The 20,259-nt window shown below is 44.9% G+C and overlaps 1 protein-coding gene across 7 annotated transcripts in view; it reads left to right on the top strand.

Moving 5' to 3' along the window:
* Positions 1 to 12,883, top strand: part of IPO11 (importin 11) — a 317,498-nt gene extending 304,615 nt beyond the window's left edge. For all 7 annotated transcript variants that reach the window (XM_025204020.1, XM_025204018.1, XM_025204021.1 and 4 more), the window contains one exon: positions 11,249 to 12,883. In XM_025204020.1, coding sequence (XP_025059805.1) covers positions 11,249 to 11,413 — 165 coding nt within the window. In that variant the 3' untranslated portion in view covers positions 11,414 to 12,883. The remainder of the gene's footprint in view (positions 1 to 11,248) is intronic.
* Positions 12,884 to 20,259: the final 7,376 nt, after the last annotated feature.

The following is a 20,259-nucleotide window of genomic DNA, read 5'->3' as shown; positions in this document are numbered from 1 at the left end:
TGGGGCTGGGAGCTGGGGCCAGGGACTGGAGCCGGGGGCTGGCGCCAGCTCCGAGGAACTGCTCCACTCCCCTGCATCGGAGCCAGGGAGTGCAGCACTTCCTCGGAGCCCGTGTCAGCCCCCTGCCCCAGCCTCCATCCCTGCCTTGCCTCACCTCGGGGAGGAGCCACTGCCTGCCCCGAGTGAGGATCTGTCGGCTCCGGGACGCTGCTCCGCTCCCCGGCCCTGACACCACATGCCTCCTCGCTTCCCGAAGCAATGTGGGGGAGCAGAGCAGTGTCCTGGAGCCGACGAATCCACACTCGGGGCAGGCAGCGGCTCCTCCCCGAGGTGAGGCAAGGCAGGGATGGAGGCTGGGGCAGCGGACTGATGTGGGCTTTGCTGGCTCCGGGGAAGTGTTCCACTCCCCAGCCCTGATGCAGGGGAGTGGAGCAGTTCCGCGCCAGGCTCCCGCCCCCACCTCGCCTAGGAGCTGACCTTCAGCTCCTCTCCTGGTGCGTGGCCTTGAAAAGACTGTGTGCGGCTACACTTTTAGTTGTGCACGGCCGTGCACATGCACACCTTTGAGGGAACCTTGAACAGAACATAAATTCCGTGCAAATAAACTAGTTTCACAATGGCCAAAACTAATTTAAGATAAACCTGATTGAATGTAGTATCAGACTTAACTGATTTGGGTCAAACCAGTTTATGCAACATCTGTCCCAGACCTCTTCCTGTTTTAAGTTGAACCAGAGCCCTCCAGCATTTTGGAGCCCTGGGCTGGACTGTGCTCTCTGCTCCAGAGAGCAGGGCTGGCCCCGCCTCTGGCTGTTTGTGGGTGAATGGTGGAGGCAGTGGCTGGCCAGGGCTGACAGACCGCAGCTGTGGTTCCCAGGGCAGAAGGGATGGAGGGAGCCATGCCCCCTGCCACTGGAGCAGTGACAGGGCCGGGAGGGGCAGCAGCCTCTGTCAGGGTGCCCAGGAGAGGGTTTGTTCCCCTTGTCCTTTCCCTGTCCCACTGGCAGGGACTGCAGCTGTCTCAGCATGGCCCCATTAAGGCTCAGGGGGCAAGGAGGGATTTATTTCCCCCCTCCCACCAGGGAACCACAGCTGGGGCAGAGCAGCACCCCTCCTCCCCCCTCCCACCTCTGCAAGGAGCAGGGTGCTCTGTGCAACTTGTCTTCCTCCTCCTCTTTCCCCGCACCACCACGAAGTGGAGAGCGAGGCTCTATGTGGTGACACATGGCCTGGCCCAGCCTGGGCACAGGGAGCATCTGTCACTGAGCTGCAGCCACTGAGGAGGGCCGTGCCACCACGGCACAGCTGAGGCAGCTGCACAGCAGGGCTGACCTAGGCCACGGGGGTGGGCTCTCCTCAGTAGCTGGACCTCAGTGACAGAGAAGCTGAGCCCTATCAGTGAGAGCAGCCTGGCCCGGGCCCAGTGCACAACCTGGTCCAACTCGGAAATGCCGCAGGGGCTTGTGTGTCTGCAGTGAGCCCCTGTAGCAGGCAGCTGCCAGGCTTCAGGCCCACCAGTGCCTCCAAGCTGGCCTAGGTAGCCCACTGACCGGCCAGCCGCCACCCATGCATGCTGGGCCCGGGCCAGGCTGCTCTCACTTGAAAAGCTCAGCTTCTCTGTTACTGAGCTGCAGCTGCTGAGGAGGGCCCCACTCCCATGACCTGGGCCGGCCCTGCCATGCAGCTGCCCCAACCGGGGCTGAACAGGGCTGGCCCAGGATGCAGGGGTGGGGCCCTCCTCAGCGGCTGCAGCTCAGTGACAGCCGTTCCCCATGCCCAGGCTGGGCTGGGCAGCACTTGGCAGTGGGGGTGGGAGGGGGGGAAGAATCCCCCATCAGCACCGCACAAAGCCCAGCTCCCCACCCCACGGCAGTGGAGGTGGGGGGAGGAGGGGAAAGAGTTCCCCTTCTGGAGCCAGGGAGGAGAGCTTTATGCCCAGATTGCTCCTGGCTGTCAGGGAGCCACTACAGCAGGTAGGGCTCTCCCCCTCCTCCTCCTTCTGCACCATGGAGGTCTGGCCATGCCCCTGTCTGGCTATGGTCCCTCTTCTGCCATCCTCCAAACCCTGCAGGCCAAGGTGGGGGTTTAAACCGCTCCTCAGTCATGCTCAGGCCTGCCAGGGCCAAGCCATTCCTCTCCTCCCCCTCAGCTCAGCTTCCCTGTGGAAGGGAAGGGAGGGCTACTTCATCCTGCGCCTGCATTTCCAAAATGAAAAGTGGATGTCTGTCCACTTGCAAATAGGTTCTATCTCATCAGGTTAGACTAACCAGCAAAGATTGAATCAATTCAGGCTCCACCTTTTTGAATGTCTGTCCCTAGCCTAAGTCTGCAACCACAGCCCCCTCCTCTCACCTTCTTGTGCATTCCTGAGGCTGGGGTGATTCCAGCACAGGGAAAATGTGGCCTGCTCCAGTTCTCCCATTCCCAAGGGACTGGAGCAGTAGGGCAAAGCCCCTTACCTTGCATCTCACACCTGAAAATCTGGCATAAGAAGCAGGCAGGGGGCTGTGCTGCTCTGTGCACTGAGCTCCCAGTGCCTCATAACTGAACACAGGGGAAGATTCAGGATTTCCCAAAGAGGAGTGCGGGGCAGCAAATCATACTGCAGGGATGGCTGCAGCCCCTACTCCAAGCCTCATCTCAGTCCCCCTGCCCCCAACAGGTGTGGGCACTGCACAAGACTTCAGGACCATTTTAAGTCTCTAAAGCAAATGAAAATCCCACACTGCTTACTTCCACTTCCTGCTCAGAGGTACATCTCCTTCCCGCCTCTCCCCTTCTGCTCCTCGCCCACCTGCTACTGCTGCTTTGCCCTCTGTCCCAGTGGGTCAAGGGAAGCTCTAGAGCTGCCTCTGCCCATCCCAGCCAGACTGTGCAGGGGCTGGGTTCAGCTGTTGATGGGGACTGGACAGTGGCAGCAGGGATGGGCAGGGGGTTCTCCCTCCCCACACTTGCTCCTGGGGGAGTTGGCAGAGAGGGGGAAACTACTATCCCACCACAGTTATCTCTGTCCCTGTCCCAAGGTGAGTCTAGCCCATGCAAAGCTTGTCTGGGGTGGGCAGAAGCAGCTCTGGATCTTCCCCCAGACCTGGAACAGTAGGGCAAGCAGCAGCAGCAGACCTAGGAGGGAGAGAGGGGACATACCTCTGAGCTTCAAGGGGAAGGTAAGGGGGATTTTCATCTGATTTGTGGACTCAAAGTCCCCAGTGGTTTCCATGGTATGTTCCAATCCAAAAGGACGGTGCAGCCATGCTACTGCACCCCCTAACTGTACAGACAGCAGCACAGCAAAGCCTTGCCTGCCTCTCATGCCAGGGACTAAAGTGTGAGAAGCAGGCAGGGAGCTGCTCCTTCCCTCCCATCTTGGTAAATAGGAGGGTTTGGGAACAGCTGCCCCTTACACCATCTCCAGCCTGGGGGACCCCAGTCTCTGGAAAGCATGGGAGCCTTTCCCTTGGCTCTACTCCTTTTGCTCCTCAGGAGGAGTTATGCCAGAGAAAAGTGTGCAGATATTCAGGCTCCTGGGAAAAACTCTCCCAGGGATAATTTTATCTGATTTTTGTCAGATTCTTTTTCTCCCAGATGGCCTATTTTTCTTTGGGAGAAAAAGTTTGAATGTCTGCATACTTTTGTTTTCTAGCAAGAGAGCAGTGATTCTTCTGGTAGAAACTGAACATCTGTACATGGCTTGCGTTTAGTAGTTCACCTATGTTTTACAGAAGGGATAATTAAGACTCAAAGCTTATGTGTCAAAGATTGTATACCAAGACCATGGCAGAATTGGAAACAGAACCAAGATTCACTGTGTCCAGGTTATATGCCTGATCTACAAGATTGTCCATGTCCTTAATTTGTAATATGGAAATTACTTTCCAATATAGAATTTCCTGATTCATGTACTCAGGATGATACAGTTGAGACAGGGCAAAAAATTACAATCTTATATTACAAAAAGAAAAATGTAGGTTAGAAATTGGGGGGGAAAAACTCTGCTTAACTTTGATGAAGCTCTAGAACAGAATGCTTAGAGAGGCTGTGGGGTCTCTGTCATGAGAAATATTTAATAACAGGTTAAACAAATACTTACTTAGATGAGATGTTTTAGATGGAAATGATCCTGTATTGGGCAGGGGATTGAATTAGATGACTTCACGAGATCCTTCTATGACTTTTTTTAGCAAATTTGTCATCAAAAGATTACATGGAATAATTTTCATTGGTAGACTTTCAGAGACAATATTGAATTTGTGCTTCATGTACAGTAACTGACAGTTTATTAAAATTATCAGTAAGCAGTAAAGTGAATTTATTAATTATTTTGTCAGAAGGATTAGCTAACCAGCCTAAGCATTCTCCTAATTATATTTTTTTTCATCCAGAGATTTCTAGTGGGGGTGTGCAAAATGGGCTGTATTCGATTCAGATTCGGTCTGAATTGGGGCCAGTGATTTGATTCGTTGATTCGGATCACTGTCCCCGATTCAATTCGGCCAAATCCGAATCTGAAGATTTGATGCTGATTTGGAGAATCAGCAATTCAGCCATAGACACAGCTTTAAATGTTTTTTCTACATACCTCAAGGTACCAGGCATGGCTTGTGAATGTTGCAATGCTTGGGCAGATGCAACATCCCACAGGAGCACGCCCCCCCCATGCTTGGTGGCGAACCTGGAAGTGGAGCAGAAGTACTTCCAGTCCACTTCCGGGTCCACCACCAAGCACTGTGGCCCCCCCCCCTGCTCAGCAATCAGCCGCAGGGGGACCCCGAGTGCCCCCCCAGACCCAGGAGGCACCAGTCACCAAGCTGGGGGAGTGCAAGGGGGTCCCCAACGCGCTCCCCAGTGGACCAGAAGTGCTTCTGGTCCACTTCTGGGTCTGTTGCCCAGCGTGCTGGGTAGCCCCCCATGCTCCTGTGGGATACTCCATCCATCGCAGCATTCATGAGCTGCCTGGTACCTTGAGGTATATAGAAAAAAACATTTAAAGCTGTGTTTATTTTCAAATCACCAAATTTTTCCAAATCTCTCCAAATCAATTCGGAAAGTTCCGATTCAATTCTGAGAGATTAAAGGGTCTCCTAATTCAATTCAGATTGGAGATTTGGCCACCAAATGGAGCTGAATCTCTACCAAATCAAATCGGGGACTGAAACTTCACACAGCCCTAATTCCTAGTAGCTAAGAAATTGGTAGACTTCTTACAGAATCGCCTACTCATCTTCATTACATCCCAGGAGGTGTTGAATTAAAATTGAGTGTCAGTTCATCTAACTTTCAGGATTCAGTAGTGAGCACTATTCATTTTCTTGAAACTAAAATGGAAATTAAGAATTTTAAGGGAAAGGTAGCTTATTTTTAATTCTGCTTTGAAAAGGTTGATAAAAGTTGATAATACAGAATCTCATGTGGCATAAATAATACACCATTTTTACCTGAATCCAAGATAACTTTGAATTTCAGACAACCACCCCCCAAAAATTAGATTTTATACATGGAAAATTATAAATGTCTTATAATTTTCCATGTAAAGAATCAAATTATTGGAGGGTAGTCTTAAATTCATCTCCCCCGCCCTACCATTGCAGCAAGGAAAGCAGCAGCACGGGGGCAAGTGTTGAGGAGGCAAGTGACAGGGGTGCAGGCAACCTGACCCCAAACCCTTGTCTCTATGCCACTTGCTCCCCTGCTGCACCTTGTTCCCCATACCTTGTCCCCTGACATCTACCCACACATGGCTGCCCTCCTGCCCTCAGCAGGGAGCCACAGAGCTCCAAGGGAATTGGTACAGATCCAGAGAGCAGTGCAGGACCCAGGGTTGAATTTGTTGCCACTTTCCAGCTGTGTGCTGCATCCTGCTGCTCTCCAGTTCTGTGCTGACTGAGCGCAGAGCCACCCAAGAGTGCAGCGTGCAGCAACACGGGGAGGGAGGCAAGTGGGCAGGCAGGGAAACAACAGCAAGAGAATTGGCACAGATCCAGAAAGCAATACAGGACCCAGTGTTGCCTGTAGGTACTTGATTCTAAGGTAATTCTTTATTTTCCCCATGATGAATGAGGAAAAAACTTTGTCTCGGAATTGAGTAAATACGATAATAATTTAATACAGTAAACCTGAATTTTGCCACTCAGCTATGTTGGACAGCCACTTTGCTGAACGTAATATTTTGCAAATACTGAAAACAAGAAATAGCAAGATTTCTAAGAAATGTTATTTTTAATGCGTTTTTCTCTAAATGTAAAAGTATTAAAATGATGACGTTTTGGAAATCATTTAGTCTATAACATGGCAAAAAATAACTACACATAGAAACTGAAGTGTGTCAAGATGTTCCCTCTGTATCAGTGGTGCCCAACCTTTCTGGCCTCACAAACCAGACGAGTGGTACTGGGCCTGCCTGCATACTAGATCCAGGCTGCAGAATGGTCCCACACACTGGCCCAAACCAGCATGCAAGGCTTTTTCCTCTGGCCCACAGGCCCGTACATTGAATACCACTGCTTTGTATCACATGTAAGTTTGTGTTTTAGTGGAAAGGAGCTTTTACTAACCATTCTGTAATTGTCTTTGAGATAAACAGAGGACTTCAAATCTGTGATGGCAGCCTTGTGCAGTCATTTCTTTTCTTGCATGCAAGGAAGAGCTGCATGATGGAGAGGAGACCTTCTGCAGTAACAGCTGACAGGCTCCCAGTCTCTGCTACATATGCAAATTAAAGCTCAATAGCAACCAGCCATAAAGTTAATAGACATTTTCTAGGCATAACATTAAAGCTAGCTAGAGCTTTTTGTGATGTCATAGTTACTTTGCACATGTAGGTGGTATAGGTAATTGTGCAGTGAACCAGCTAATTGCATGATACCTGTAACATGTAGAGGGGGCCTTAGAGATAGCAGATGATGATTGTGCTGATGAATGTGAAGTATACTACCGAACCTCTAGTGGCTTACAAATGCATTAGATTAAATATTAATGAGTCCCTGAACAGTGTAATGGTATGTTTGATACTTACGCTCATATAAAGCCATTTTGTTATAGTTTCTCACTTGTGTTAACAGAATACATGTTACGAAGCTATGTGTAATTAATATTGTACCTCGTGAAATGACTTAAGCTGTAAAATTATTTACTATATACTATAGAATATACTATATACTATAGATCCCTATAGTATGTGGTTCTAGTTTACCTGAATCTGGTATTTTTAAAATAAAACCAAATCAGAATTAAAGTAGTCCTGAAGTCCAAATCAGATGCCCCGAATTGTAGCATATAGATTATTTAATTTCTAGTCTTCACATGAACCCTGCAATATTTAGACACTTCATAGGCTTTATGGTTGAATGGTATGGTATATTTAGGGTTGTCATGTTCATTACTTTATTTGCTCTTTCCTAAGTAATCATTTTTTCATTTCACTAAATATTGTAAATATGAATAATATTGGAGATACTAAAACTTATAATGTCATTCTCTGTTTTACAGTGTGACATAAATCTAGAAGCACTAGATGCAGCGCCATACTTAAAGTTTAGTTAAACGTTGTACCTAAGCAGGAATTCAAAATTTTCATGTAGAGAGAGCACACTATCTCTCTTCCAAATACACAGTATTTACTATTTGAGTTCCAAATGAATTTATGGGAATTTGCCAGCAAATGTTAATTAGTGCAGGTTAAAATTAGTGTAGGTTAAAATTAATTTAAAATGTGCCTGAGGGCCCTAGCGGATGTTACTTTTATGGCACAATTAACATGTCAGCTGCGGGCAGTCCCTGATCTCCCACCAGGAACCAGAGCTACCCTGTGCCCAATCCTGGCTGAAGATTTGGGTCCAGGGTACCCTCAATCTAAAACTCCACTTGCAGCCCAACTAAGCTGTATCTGCACTGCTTAAAAGCCAAGAACAGGGGAATCCAAGTCTGGGGAGAGGCTCTCCGGTTTGGGGTTCCTGGTACCCCAGGGATTTTAAACACTTCAGTTGCACAGTTTTTAAAAGTCCTGGGGCTCTGGAAGCCCAGGGCTGGAGAGCCTTTCCTTGATTTTGGGTTCCTGGTCCCCTGGGCGGCACATGTGTTTTTTAGAGCCTGGGCTGCTCTGGCACACAGGACATAGCCAGCCATGCCTGATCTGCAGAATCAGGCTAGGGGCAGCTTTGGGTCCCAGTTCAGCCCCAGCAGCCATACAATTAGTTTCTGAGTAATTTTATCCCTCATCCCAAGCATTGCATATCTTGTCCTGCACGTGCAGCATGGTAGTGTGCATGATTCGGATGGAGTATAACATTCTTCACATGCCAAATTGTGTCATTATTTTAACATCTGCCAGGAGCCTGAGAAACAGAGCACTGTGTCATCTGAACATTAACAGCCTCATCATTTTCAGGATCATCAACTTGCCAAAAACTTCCTCTACCAATGTATTTCAGAATTCAGAGAGAAACTGAGGGACCATTGAGCTTAGGGACATTTTCTAATCTTGATTGTAGAGTACTAGAACGGACAGGTATGCACACACTTTCATAAATGTTAATGGCTCAGAAATGGGTTCTCACAGTCTGTGGCAAGGAGAAGTTTTACTGCAGATTGGCAAAGCTATACACCCAGTGCACAAAATTGCTATGTGCAAGTACTGACCCATAGAAGGTGCAATAGTGTATTTGCCTTTTTAGGTACATGCCATATGCACATTACTAATGTGTTAATGATTAAGTCTTGGCAGTGTCTGCTTTAAAATGCAAATTTACAAAAACCATTGGACATGTGAAGTTCAGTATGCATTAAGAAGAGATATAATATATTTCAGTTTGCAAAAACTTGGCATATAGAAGCCAAAGAATATACATACAGAGAAATCTACTGTGTAGGGAATGCTTAAGAGAGACGTAAGTGGGACTGAAGAGTTAAAGGGTAGAAGAGTTAGAAGGGAGATAGCAAAAGGATCAGATTGTAAAAAAAGCCACACAAAAAAATAAAGGCTTTGGAGTACAAAATTAGAGAGGCTCAAAGGCTGAGAAATAAATGTTGAAACTAATGAGAGGATGATTGAATTAAACTTAAATGTAAAGGTGACCAAAATGGAGAGGGGAAAGAACACAAAGAGCTGAATGCCAGAGACCACAATAGAATAGAAAACTTAGCAGTGATTTAAATGAATTGCGTGAAAAGTAGTCTGCTGTTTCATTTTCATTTGTTCGTAATAAATACAGTGTGAACTGCCCTTCTGGGATACTTCAGAGGACTTTTGGCATACTTCTTTTTCTGCTCTAGTTTTCTTTTAATTTTATTTTTATTATAAAACAAGAATAATAGGAAGCCATATTATATGCCTATTTTAGTGTTGCAGTAGCAGTATTACAGTTAATTGAGTTGTATTTTACATTTAAAATTCTTTGTTGCATTGTAAATCTACATTGGGCCCCTTCTACACATTATATTTACACTGTGATTAATGGGTGCCTATATGTAAGCGCAGAGGTTGCTCTGATGCGTTGGAATTCCAGCATGTCAGAGCGGAGTCAATTTTTCAAGTCTGTTGTAGCATGGCAATTACTGTACTCCAGCAGCCTCCTGTGTTTTGTGCATCAGCGGCCCTGCACTTAAAAATGGTGGCAGTGGCGCTGGAACTAAAGCTCATCGCAATGAACTTTAGTTTATGCTCCCTCACTACCATTTTTAAGCCCAGGGATGCTGATACCTGAGGTGTGGCAGTGCTTTAATTAGAGCACCTCTCGGAGCTGCTCTAATTAAAGCGCCGTCCCCCCTGCACCTGGAGCATGTGTAAAAGTGTCCAATGTGAATCGTGGCATAATAACAAGGGTGTTACATGTGCATACATATTATGTTCCACATATTATAACTTAAATTGAACATATGGCCTAGGCTGGCCCCCATGTAGTCCCTGCCAGGCTGACAGTCAGCTGATTATTGTCTCAGGCCAGGGACTGCACCAAAGTCTGGGACTGGCCCCAGTGTGGTCTCTGCCAGGCCAGTAATCAGCTGATTGTCAGACTGGGCCCCAAACCTGTAGCACCTGGTTTTTAATTTGCCAGTGCAGGGGAAGCTCAGGATCATAACATGTGGTGACAAGTAGGGGCACAACTGGGATCTGATCCTCCATCCCAAAATTGTGCCTTTTGTCATGCATGTATGGCAGCCTAAGGTGCATGTCTGCAAGGGGCCTTAATCTTGACATTTCTTCCGCTACACCAGAGAATTTCAATTTTTTTAAATGTGGTTAATTTAAAAATCCAAGAATTTCTACTTGTTAGTGTTCCAATACAGATAGCAAATTTAGCAGGAGGCACAAAAATGTGTAGCAAAAAAGGCAGTTGTTAATCATTTTAACAAGTAGGATTGTGTGCATCTAATATATGACTTCATCTAGCTCCTGACTTCATCTGGTTTCTAAGCCAAAGAATGGGTATCTAGTCAATATTTACATGAATGACCCACAAAAGAAAAAAGGTGTCTGGCAATGCATCTTTTGCAAACTGTTTTCTTATTTGCATCAGAAGGGGGTCTCTTCACACAGTGTTGGCATGACAGAAGAAGCTTAATTTCTAATCTTAAATTCTAAACCTTGGTTTGAAACAGACTGTAATTGTCTCCAAGCTTCAAGTGACATATCTTATCTAAATTTCCTCCCTTGTGAAACAGACTTTGGAACAAGAAAGTAAAGATTTGTGCATTAATGTGCATGCCAGTTTGATGCTATGAAGTGCTATGAAACTACTTAGTTCTTTGAGGGGAGAGATTTAATTTTGTGTTTGTATACTACCTAGCACAACAGTCTATGATAGTCTATGATTCTGGCTTCCACCACTCCAGCTAATTTTGGTAATTTTCATGACCAGAATTTAACCTATGATTCCTCATCTGTAAAATCTCTATAATTCACAGTATGGCATTCCTAATGTGGCCACAGTGATAATATCCATTGTAACTCAGTTGTACTGTTGTAAGATCTAATGAAAGAATTTATGGAAGTGAATGAAAGAATTTATTGAGAACCAATGTTAATTACTTTGAAATTACAGCTTAATTTTCTTCACAGAAGAAACTTGAATGCGAGTACTTCCATGGAAAAATTTGACTCAATAAGACTTTTATTTCTCAGCAACAGTGAAGTGGAAAGCAGAAGTTATTTGTTACTCCAGCTAAGATTATATAAATTAGATGAATGAGTCACAGATGCATTGGGACTGCCTCTTGCTTGCATTACTATATTTTTTCTCTTATCTCTTCTGTACAGCTCGCCCTGAAGGACCCAGTACATACGGTGTCACTACAGCAGTTTGTCTATGAGAAGCTAAAGGCACAACAGGAATTACTGGGAGAACAAGGTTTTCAGGCACTTATGGAAACTGTGGATACAGAAATAGTTGCACAACTACAAGGATTTTTACAAGGCTTCTAAAGAACCAGAAACAAGTTTTTGTATGTCTCACTTTCCCTTTCAAAAATATACCGGTATATATAAATTTAAAAAGAAAGAAATCTAGCCTTCCAACTTATCTGCAAGCATCTGCTTAACAGCTGATAGTAACTGGTATGAAAAAAATAAAGAGCAAATCAGAGACCATGAAACTTTTTTTTCTTCCTCACTGAAGTTTTGAAAGAATAAATGGTAAATTGGCTCTTAACTAAAGTTTACAAACCTGTTTCATAAGAGAATATAATTTTATATATATGAGGAAAGATGATTTGCATGAGTTGACATGTTAAGTGACAACAAACTGTTTAATTTACTATTAGAAAAATGATTTTGATTATCTTAATTGTGTGCTGTTTAACATTTTGAGAAAAAGTAAAGGCTGATGTTGGAAATATTTTTGTGCAATGATGACATCTCAGTTTGGTTGCCTTACACTTTTTAATTGTTAATGAAACCATAATAAAATAAGTCTGCATAGCCATTTAAATAGCAGAACTGTGACAGCAGGAAATTAAGACATTAAGTCTTTAATCAAATTTTAATATTATATATTATGTACACCCATGTACAGATATATTCCTAAGATTTTCATGCTTAGGGAGATAAAAACAGTTTTTCATTTGAGAAGAAAACAAATTAATCAACCCAGGATGTTATTTCATATGTTATTCATGATGCTGATCCACATATTAAGAAGGTTGTTAGAAAAGGGATATTGCCTCATTTTATTTTCTGCAATCATGTTTTCTACTTAAATAAGTAGTTCAAGAGCCCAGTGATGTAGTGGCAACACACTTCTCTAGTATGTTGGAGACCTAACTTTGCTTTCTAATAGAGGTACACCAATATATCAGTTGCCTATTGGATCAGCACCAATAGAAGGGGAAATTACTATTGGCTATTGGGTTTTTTTGGCCGTTGTAGCTGATAATGTTTACCAATAATTATGCTTTCTGGCCAGGACCGTGGACACCTGGGTTCCCTCTTCCTTATGGGGTCAGGGTCCCCAGATGCCTGGGTTCCCTCAGGAAATGATGGATTTCCCCTTGCAGGCAGGCAGCATTCTAGCCTGCAAGGGGTCTGCTTGGGGCTGCTGGGAGCAAGATGTAGGGGACACCGCATGCATATGCGCAGCTACATGTATGCACATGGCCAGGATCACAGTCAAGTAGTATGGAGAGCAGCTCCCTGCAGGGAAATCTTATGGAGGGGAAGGGACATGGGGGAGGGAAGGGGCAAGATTTGTGTGCAGGGTGGATTCAGGCTGCTCACTGTGGGCTTGGGGTTCTCCATTGTATTTACTTTGGGAGCCTTGCACCAGCCATATACCCCTTGCCTGCCTGGCAGCAGTGGGGGCGGCCAGGCAGGCATGGCCAGCACAGTTCTCCCAGGGCAAAGGCAGCAGAGTGGAGAGCCCCAACCCTGCAGCAGGCAACCCACATCTGCCATCACCCTGCTCAGCTCTGCTCCACTTAAAAGCATCCCTGCGCTTAAAAATGGTGGTGGCACTTGAACTAAAACCGATTTGATGACCTTTAGTTCAAGTGCCCCCACTGCCGTTTTTGACAACTGGTACACTGATACATGTGACACAGGAGGCTGCTGGAGTGTGCCAAAAAAAAGTTTATTAATGCCTTGCAAGTTTTGCATTTTAAAGTAAATTGGTTATCAGATCAGCATCGGCTGATATAGTTGGTGAATAATTGACTACAAACTGTCAACCTATCAAGGAATGGAAGTGCTGGGCATTCTTCATGTTGCTATACAGAGTCCTCTCCAGAAGAGTTAAGGATCTGATCCAAAGCTCCTTGACTTTGGATGAGACCCTACGAATGGTAATAAGAATAATATAAGACACAGAATAGGTAGAGTAGTCTTCCAGGCTCTATTGGTAACACAAAGGTTTCTGTCATTTTCTCTTTCCTGCCTTCATCCCCAGGAGAGAAAAATGTATGTTGCCCTTTGCTATCAGAAACCAACTTCAATTTTTCTTTTGAAAACTGCTGCAAATATGGTATTAAAATGTATGATAGGATATCTCTCCAGAAAACTGGATACTGTATGTTACAGGGAAACTGACTGCCCCTGTGCATGCTACAAAACAGAAAATGTACTAGATGTTCTGATGCTTCCTAAAGTTTCAATTAAACTTTCCAAAGATACCTCACTTCTGACTGACTTAATCTATATGGTGTTATGTTTAGAGTAGCTGGTAATTAAGTAATAGCAGTACAGTGATTGTAAGGTGCAATGCTGTCCTTAAGAATTCTTCACTACAAGTTTAGTGGCCTTGTATTTTCCTCTGGACTTGAAGGTTCAGACTAAAAGCTGCTTAACATGAATTAACCGGCATACTGTTAATACATTTTCCGTTACATTTTCTAGAATACATTTAAATATGATATACTAAATAGTCTCCTATAACTTACTTTCTGCAAAATAGCTATTTCCATTAATGTGACTGTAAACTTCCAATGCATAAAACACCTTTCAGGATACAAAAAAATTCTGGACCAAATATAGACTTTGGATTTATGATGCATTGTAATCTGCCTAACATCTGACTCCCCAGGTACCTCTCCACTCTTTACCAGCTACATTCATTCGACTCCCCCCACCCACCAGCCTGTCTCTCACCCACTGACACCTCAGTTTACATCTACACTGACTGCCTTTCTTGCATGCATACCAGCCTCTGGCTTCTTTACTGTTCATTCCATCCAGGAAGGGCACACATCAACTGCAGATGCTTCCTCAGCCTGACAAAGGGTATTTGTACCCAAACAGTTGCAAAGAAGAATTTTTTCAACTATTTAAATTGGTCTAATAAAAAATATCAGATTTACCCAAAGAACCTTGTCTGCCTATGTCCTTAGACCAGCATGGCTACAACTTATACCCCTGAACCATTGCATAAATACATTTAAAGATAGAAATTCTTACAGAATGTACTTCTTTCCTGATGGATTTTCAGATTTAGTTACTGATATAGCAGATTTATAAAAATATCTGCTTAAACTGTAGAAAGTGCTGTATTTATGCAGGAAGGAAGATTTTTGTTTATTGAACTGTATAGATGAAAATAAACTTTTAGCTCAGAGTTCCAAGCAGTTGTCCCTAAGCCCTAACATTTTTTTTAACTTCATTTTTTTCTTAAGACTATTCCCCCTCCCCCTCATTTAACATGAGGGGGGCCCTCATCTTAGAATTAAGTATGAAGGTGGAGGGGGGCAGGTGGTTGCTGTGGCTCAGGCTCCATCCCCTACCTGGGGTTGGGGCCATAGCTGCAGCTTCTGCCTGAACCCCCATGCAGCCTTTGCGCCCCACCTGTCCCTCTCTCTTCTTACTTTTGCTCTGCACTAGCAGGCTCCAGTCAGAGTGCAGCCTGGGGCATGGAGAACAGCCCCAGCTCAGCTTCATAGCAATGGCGCACAGCCCGTGTGGCTGCAAGGGCTGCACTGAGGCTGTGCTCCAGCCCTAGGCTAGAATGGGGACAGAGACTGCTGGTATGGAGCAAGGGTAAGGAGAGGGAGCGGGGAAAGCAGTTGGCTATGGGGAGGGGAAAGCAAAGGCTAGAAGAATGGGAAAGGGGAGAGGGGAAAACAGGCTGGGAGAAGGGACAGGAGGGACTAGAAGGGGAAGAGGGGGCCCAAGGCTGCTGGGGTGGATAGGCACAAGCAGGGAGCAATCTTGCCTGCCCTCCCCACACTCCTGTCTCCTTGCAGCAGTGGGAGAGTTTAATTAAAGACAGCCACCCCAAAATTAGGTTCTATATGTTGAACAAATTTTTACATTTTCTATGTATAGAATCTAATTATTGGGGGTAGTCTTAAATTCAGGGTAATCTAAATTCAAGTAAATATGGTGCTAGATTCTGCAGTTCCAGCCTCTTCCAGAGGAAAGAGAAAATAACACTACACCTGCTGTACCTTGGGGCAGCACAGTGAACACGTGGGATTTCCTTGCTACCAGCTCTGGCAATTAACTTTCCCCTAGCAAAAGCTTATACTACAAAAGCTGGCTACCCACCCAGCTTACCTTGAGAAGAGAAGAGGGGCCAGGCACTTTGGCACAGCCACCATTACTTGCAGCATCTGGCAGTCAGGGATTAATAGACTAGCCACAATGTTTAGCTTCTCTGTACTGCAGCTGCCTAAGAAAATACCATGCTTGCTTATTTTTTTCTTCATTTTGCCTTTAAAAAAACAAAGTGTGTATATTATTTGAGGGCAGCATGTTCTGTGTGAGAAAATATGATTACTTATCATTTTGAAAATCACACAAAACTGTTACAATGGTTAGTTATTGAGTGAAATGACAGATACTTGTGAGTATCCACTAATCCATAATTGATTTCAGCAAAAGAATATCAATACAAATGGCTGTCTTCTGGAGTCTCTATGTATTATATGTTTGCTAATGTAATGCCTTTTCTTAGCTCTGCCAGCCACAAACTGCTACCCCAATAGGAATATTGGCAATACATTCCAGAAAGATCTCAGTTTGGATTTCAGAGAATGGAAATGAGAATTCTTAAGGAGAGACATGAGTGATTCTGATTTTTATTAATTAAAAAAAAAATGGAAAAGAACCTTTCTTACAGGGTTTGGCACTACTTAAACTAGGTTTGCCAAGCTGAGAATAAGCAGATATGTTTCCTTGGATTTGTGTGTATTATTTCTATCAGCAAAATTTTACTATGGTCAGCAAAAATTATTTGCCCCCTCCCCACCCCTCCACCCCACCTTCCATATCTAAATCTATGGTATGCTTTCCTTTGTGTTGAGTCATTCCAGTAAGCTCTGCTGCATCAGTTTCAAGAGATGCTATCATCCAGTATTCAATTCAGTGGTCATTCATCAAAGGACAGAATTAAGGTATTTTATCATAATATCCACTGAAAAGTGCAGTCAAGCAAAACGCAATTCAGAAAAACCAACTGCAAGCTTTAAATTCAAAGACAATTTAGAATAGCATTAGTTGTTTATCGATTACCTGGGCAACTGTGGTAACAAAAGGTGAAGGCTTCTGTTTGCTGCATGCCTCTGTCTTTCACACTAAAAGAAGAAAAGCTTGTATTTGCATTCTTGGGGAGCTGCTATGGAAGCCCTGATCTTGCACAGTAAAATTTAGGGGAACTTTGGTATTTACTTTAGTTGAGTGTAGAAGTATAGTATTAGGGTCACCTATTTACTGTATTTACTTAGCTATAGGACAAGGATCCCCCCTATCAGCATGGAAGGGAAAAAGCCCCTTGTCTTATATTTGCATATAAAGCAGGGTAGGGAACAAGTGGTGCTGTGGTACTGACTCTGGCCCTGAGCCCAGGTTAGGGCCAGAGTCAGACCCACAGCAACCTCCTGCCCTCCCTCCGCTTTCCCCTCTACAGCTTCTTCCCCACCACTCACTCCCTTCCTACCCCTCCCCCTTACTGTCAGGTACAGCTCGATTTCGGTTTAGGTGGGGGTCTCTCCTGGGCATGGAGCACATCGAAACTCCTTCTCCTGCCCAGCCAATCAGCAGCACCAACACTGCTGCATGGCCAGGCAAGGTCTCAGTGTCATTCTCTGGGATAGAGCAGCCTGAGCAGTGTCTGACAGTAAGGGGGTGGGGAGGGGAAAGAGGCAGTGACTGAGGAGTTGGGGGGGAGAGACAGAGACTGGGAAGCAGGAGGGTAAGGGGAAGAAACTGGGGAGAGTTTGGAAGAAAGGCAGAGAGTGGGAGGAGGGGCCGAGGCTGTGGGGAGGTGGGGTGGAGGCATGCAGATGACAGGGGAGCAGGACGGCTGCGTGGGAAAGAAGTGGGGCAGGAGGGCCACCTGCCTCCCCTTGCCAGTCACTGCTTTCCCTGCTGTAGCAGTGGGGGGGTGGGGAGAGGTTGGTATTTAAGACAACCCTCAAATACTTGGATTCTGTACCTAGAAAATTGTAACATTTATACGTTTGCCATGTATTAATCTAATTATTGGGGGGGGGGGGTAGTCTTATATTTAGGTTTGTCTTTTATATTGAAGTAAATACAGTAGAGGTCTAAAGAAACAGACAGCACCTAGATGCTTTTAAAATTCTACTCGGTGCCAACCTAGATCTTTAGTTGCCTAATTACTTTTGAAAATGTTACCTTTTCATTACTACTATTCACTTGCAAACAGATGCATCTATATTAAGTAATTATCTCCTACATTTGGAGAAGACATGTAACCACTCCCTTGTTGTGTCCCACCAATTTCTTCCAAGATTTAGCTGCAATGGTTGAAGACATTTTTGTATCACCTCTTTGCAGGTTGTTGCATCACTCCCATCATATACAAGCTTTTTAAAATCTGGATCTAACTGAAGCTGTTCTGAAATTTGGTACAGTTTGGCCATCCACTGAATTACATGCTCATCTACACATCTCTCCAGTAAAATCTAATTATGAACAAAGTTCCTAAAACATTGTTATACAATTAGAACTCAAGTTAGTTGGGTTTTTTGTAATTTTGTGGGGGAAGATTAATTCTTATTATGTCATTTAGGGGGTTTAAATCCTTAAAATCCTTTTTATTAGCATTCTGAGCTGTACGCTTCAGGTAAAAACCTTTAGGACATCAAGTTACCCAAAACAAATTTAAAAATCTAGTTTTTAGAATTATGCTTGGGCATTAGGCATACCTTTGTCATTTTGATCTTGCTTGTCCTTTTAACTTTTCAATTCAGTAATAATTTCAATGAGGATTTTTTGGTAAGGAAATTAAACTCCAAACTGAATAAATGTTATAAAATCACCTTGCCAAAAAGGTGGCAAATGTAAACATGGGTACAACCCCTTTCTGCCTTTGATAAGCATTGTCTTTTAGTTATTAGTTCAACCAGTCTGCTGGAACACACAATGCTATTCCGGTCTTCCTTTGTGTGACTTATAGAAGTTAAACTTTAGGTATACCTAGTGAAAATGACATATTTATTTATCTCTGTATTATAGAGAGACCCTTGTTCTAGATTTCTTTCAACAAATATGTTTGGGACTTGGTGACACAAAATACAGTAAGCCTTATACAGTGATAACTTATATTTCAGTGGTTCTCAACTGGGGTGCTGCAAAACCCCCTCAGGGGTGCTGTGGACAGCCAGGTAAAACTACCCCACCTGGCTGCTGCACAGCCACACTGGGAAGACTGTGGCACATATGAGCTTTCCTGTCTCATTAGGGTTCTCTGTTGAGCCTAAACCAGTCAAGACAGCTGGCTCATGATGCAGCCCTTTCCAATCCATCCTCCCCATGCTTCTCCCAGGAATAGAAGCACAGAGTACAGTTCTATCTGCCCCATGTAACTCTGTTTCTGGGAGAGGTGCATGAGGCAGGAAGGGATGCAGCACAAGCTTGCTTTAGGCTAATCAGAAAACCCTAATGGGGTAGGAGAGCATGTAGATGTGCCACAGCTCTTCCTGGTCTGGTTGTGCAGCAGGTATGAGGTGGTGGTGGCAGCACTTAATTGAGAACTGTGGAGGAAAGTTGAGGCAGCATAGCAGTGATTCTCAGCTACAGGTGCCACCAAATGCAAAAAAATTGGGAAGGATGCCAAGCATGCCAACTGTCCACAAATTTATGGACAGTCCTTTTTAAATAAAAGCATGCACGTGTACACACACACACACACACACACACCCTTCTCTGTAAAGTCCGTAAAAAAACTCAGCTGTCTGTAAACAAAAACACACAACTAAGAAACCAGGAATTTGACTGAAGATGTGTTGTGCTGGGTCATAGGCAGCCAGGTCTGGGGCCACTCAGGGACTCCAGGTGCCAACCATGCTCAGGAGAAGTGAACAGAATCTGGGAACAAGCCAAGTCAGGAAACTAGGAAGTCAATCCAAGAGTAGGGTATAGGAACAGACAGAGAACAAGCCAGGTCAAGAAGCCAGGAGCAGAGAGTAGCAAAGCAGTCTGAAATCAGGTTGAGCCATTGCCCAGACACTTTCTGGTCTGCTCTAGAGTTTATATGGCGGAAGTGGAGAGTCAGCTGTCCCCAACTAGCCAGGGAATTAGTGGAGCACTAGGCCCTGATGGAGGCTTCAGGTCAGCCCTACCCAGTCTAGGTGATCAGCTGTAGGGTGACAGGCTGATCAAGCAACCATACTGGTCAGGCTGAGGCCACGGCCTGGCGAGATCTGTCATTAGAATGAGGCTGGATGCAAGTGTTGATGGACAGACAGAGCAGCAGCACTACCTTGTGCCTGAGTGTGAGTGCAGCTTGGTTCTCTGCTGGGTTTAGTGGCCCACAGGTGCCTATGTAGCCCCCTGCCCCCCCAGCCACATGCTGCTGCTATATTCCCCTGTGACATCTGCTGTCATCTCTCTGTGACAGCTGCTCATCTCAAAAGCAGGTAGGGCCGCAGAGCCACAAAGAGCCTAAGGCACAGTGCAGGCCACAAAGCCTGCCAGCTGTCAAGGAGATAGGTGCAGGGCTTCTGGGGCCCTGCACCTCTAGCTGCTGACAGGCAAAACCTGTGACATGGGTGCTTGTGCAACTGACTGTCTCTGTCTTGGGGCAGTTGATTGTCTGTATTGATTCTTTCCTCTCCTTAGTCTGTGGTTTTGTAGGTGTTAATCCTTGCTCTTTATCTGGTTATGTTAGCTAGCTACTATGTATTGAGCTGATCCCTGAATGAATCATGATTGATTGGTAACTAGTAACACAGTAGCTTAGCAGCCAGGCCTGCAGTATTCCCCCCCCCACCCAAATGCCCCAAGATAGACAGTTGCACAAGCACCCATGTCACAGGTTTTGCCTGTCAGCAGCTAGAGGTGCAGGGCCCCAGAAGACCTGCACCCATCTCTTTGAAAGC

This window comes from Alligator sinensis, unplaced genomic scaffold (genome assembly GCF_000455745.1).
Source record: "Alligator sinensis unplaced genomic scaffold, ASM45574v1 scaffold862_1, whole genome shotgun sequence".
NCBI classification, from domain to species: Eukaryota; Metazoa; Chordata; order Crocodylia; family Alligatoridae; genus Alligator; species Alligator sinensis.
The sequence above is the reverse complement of the archived record's forward strand: the minus strand, read 5'-3'. Positions and strand labels throughout refer to the sequence as shown.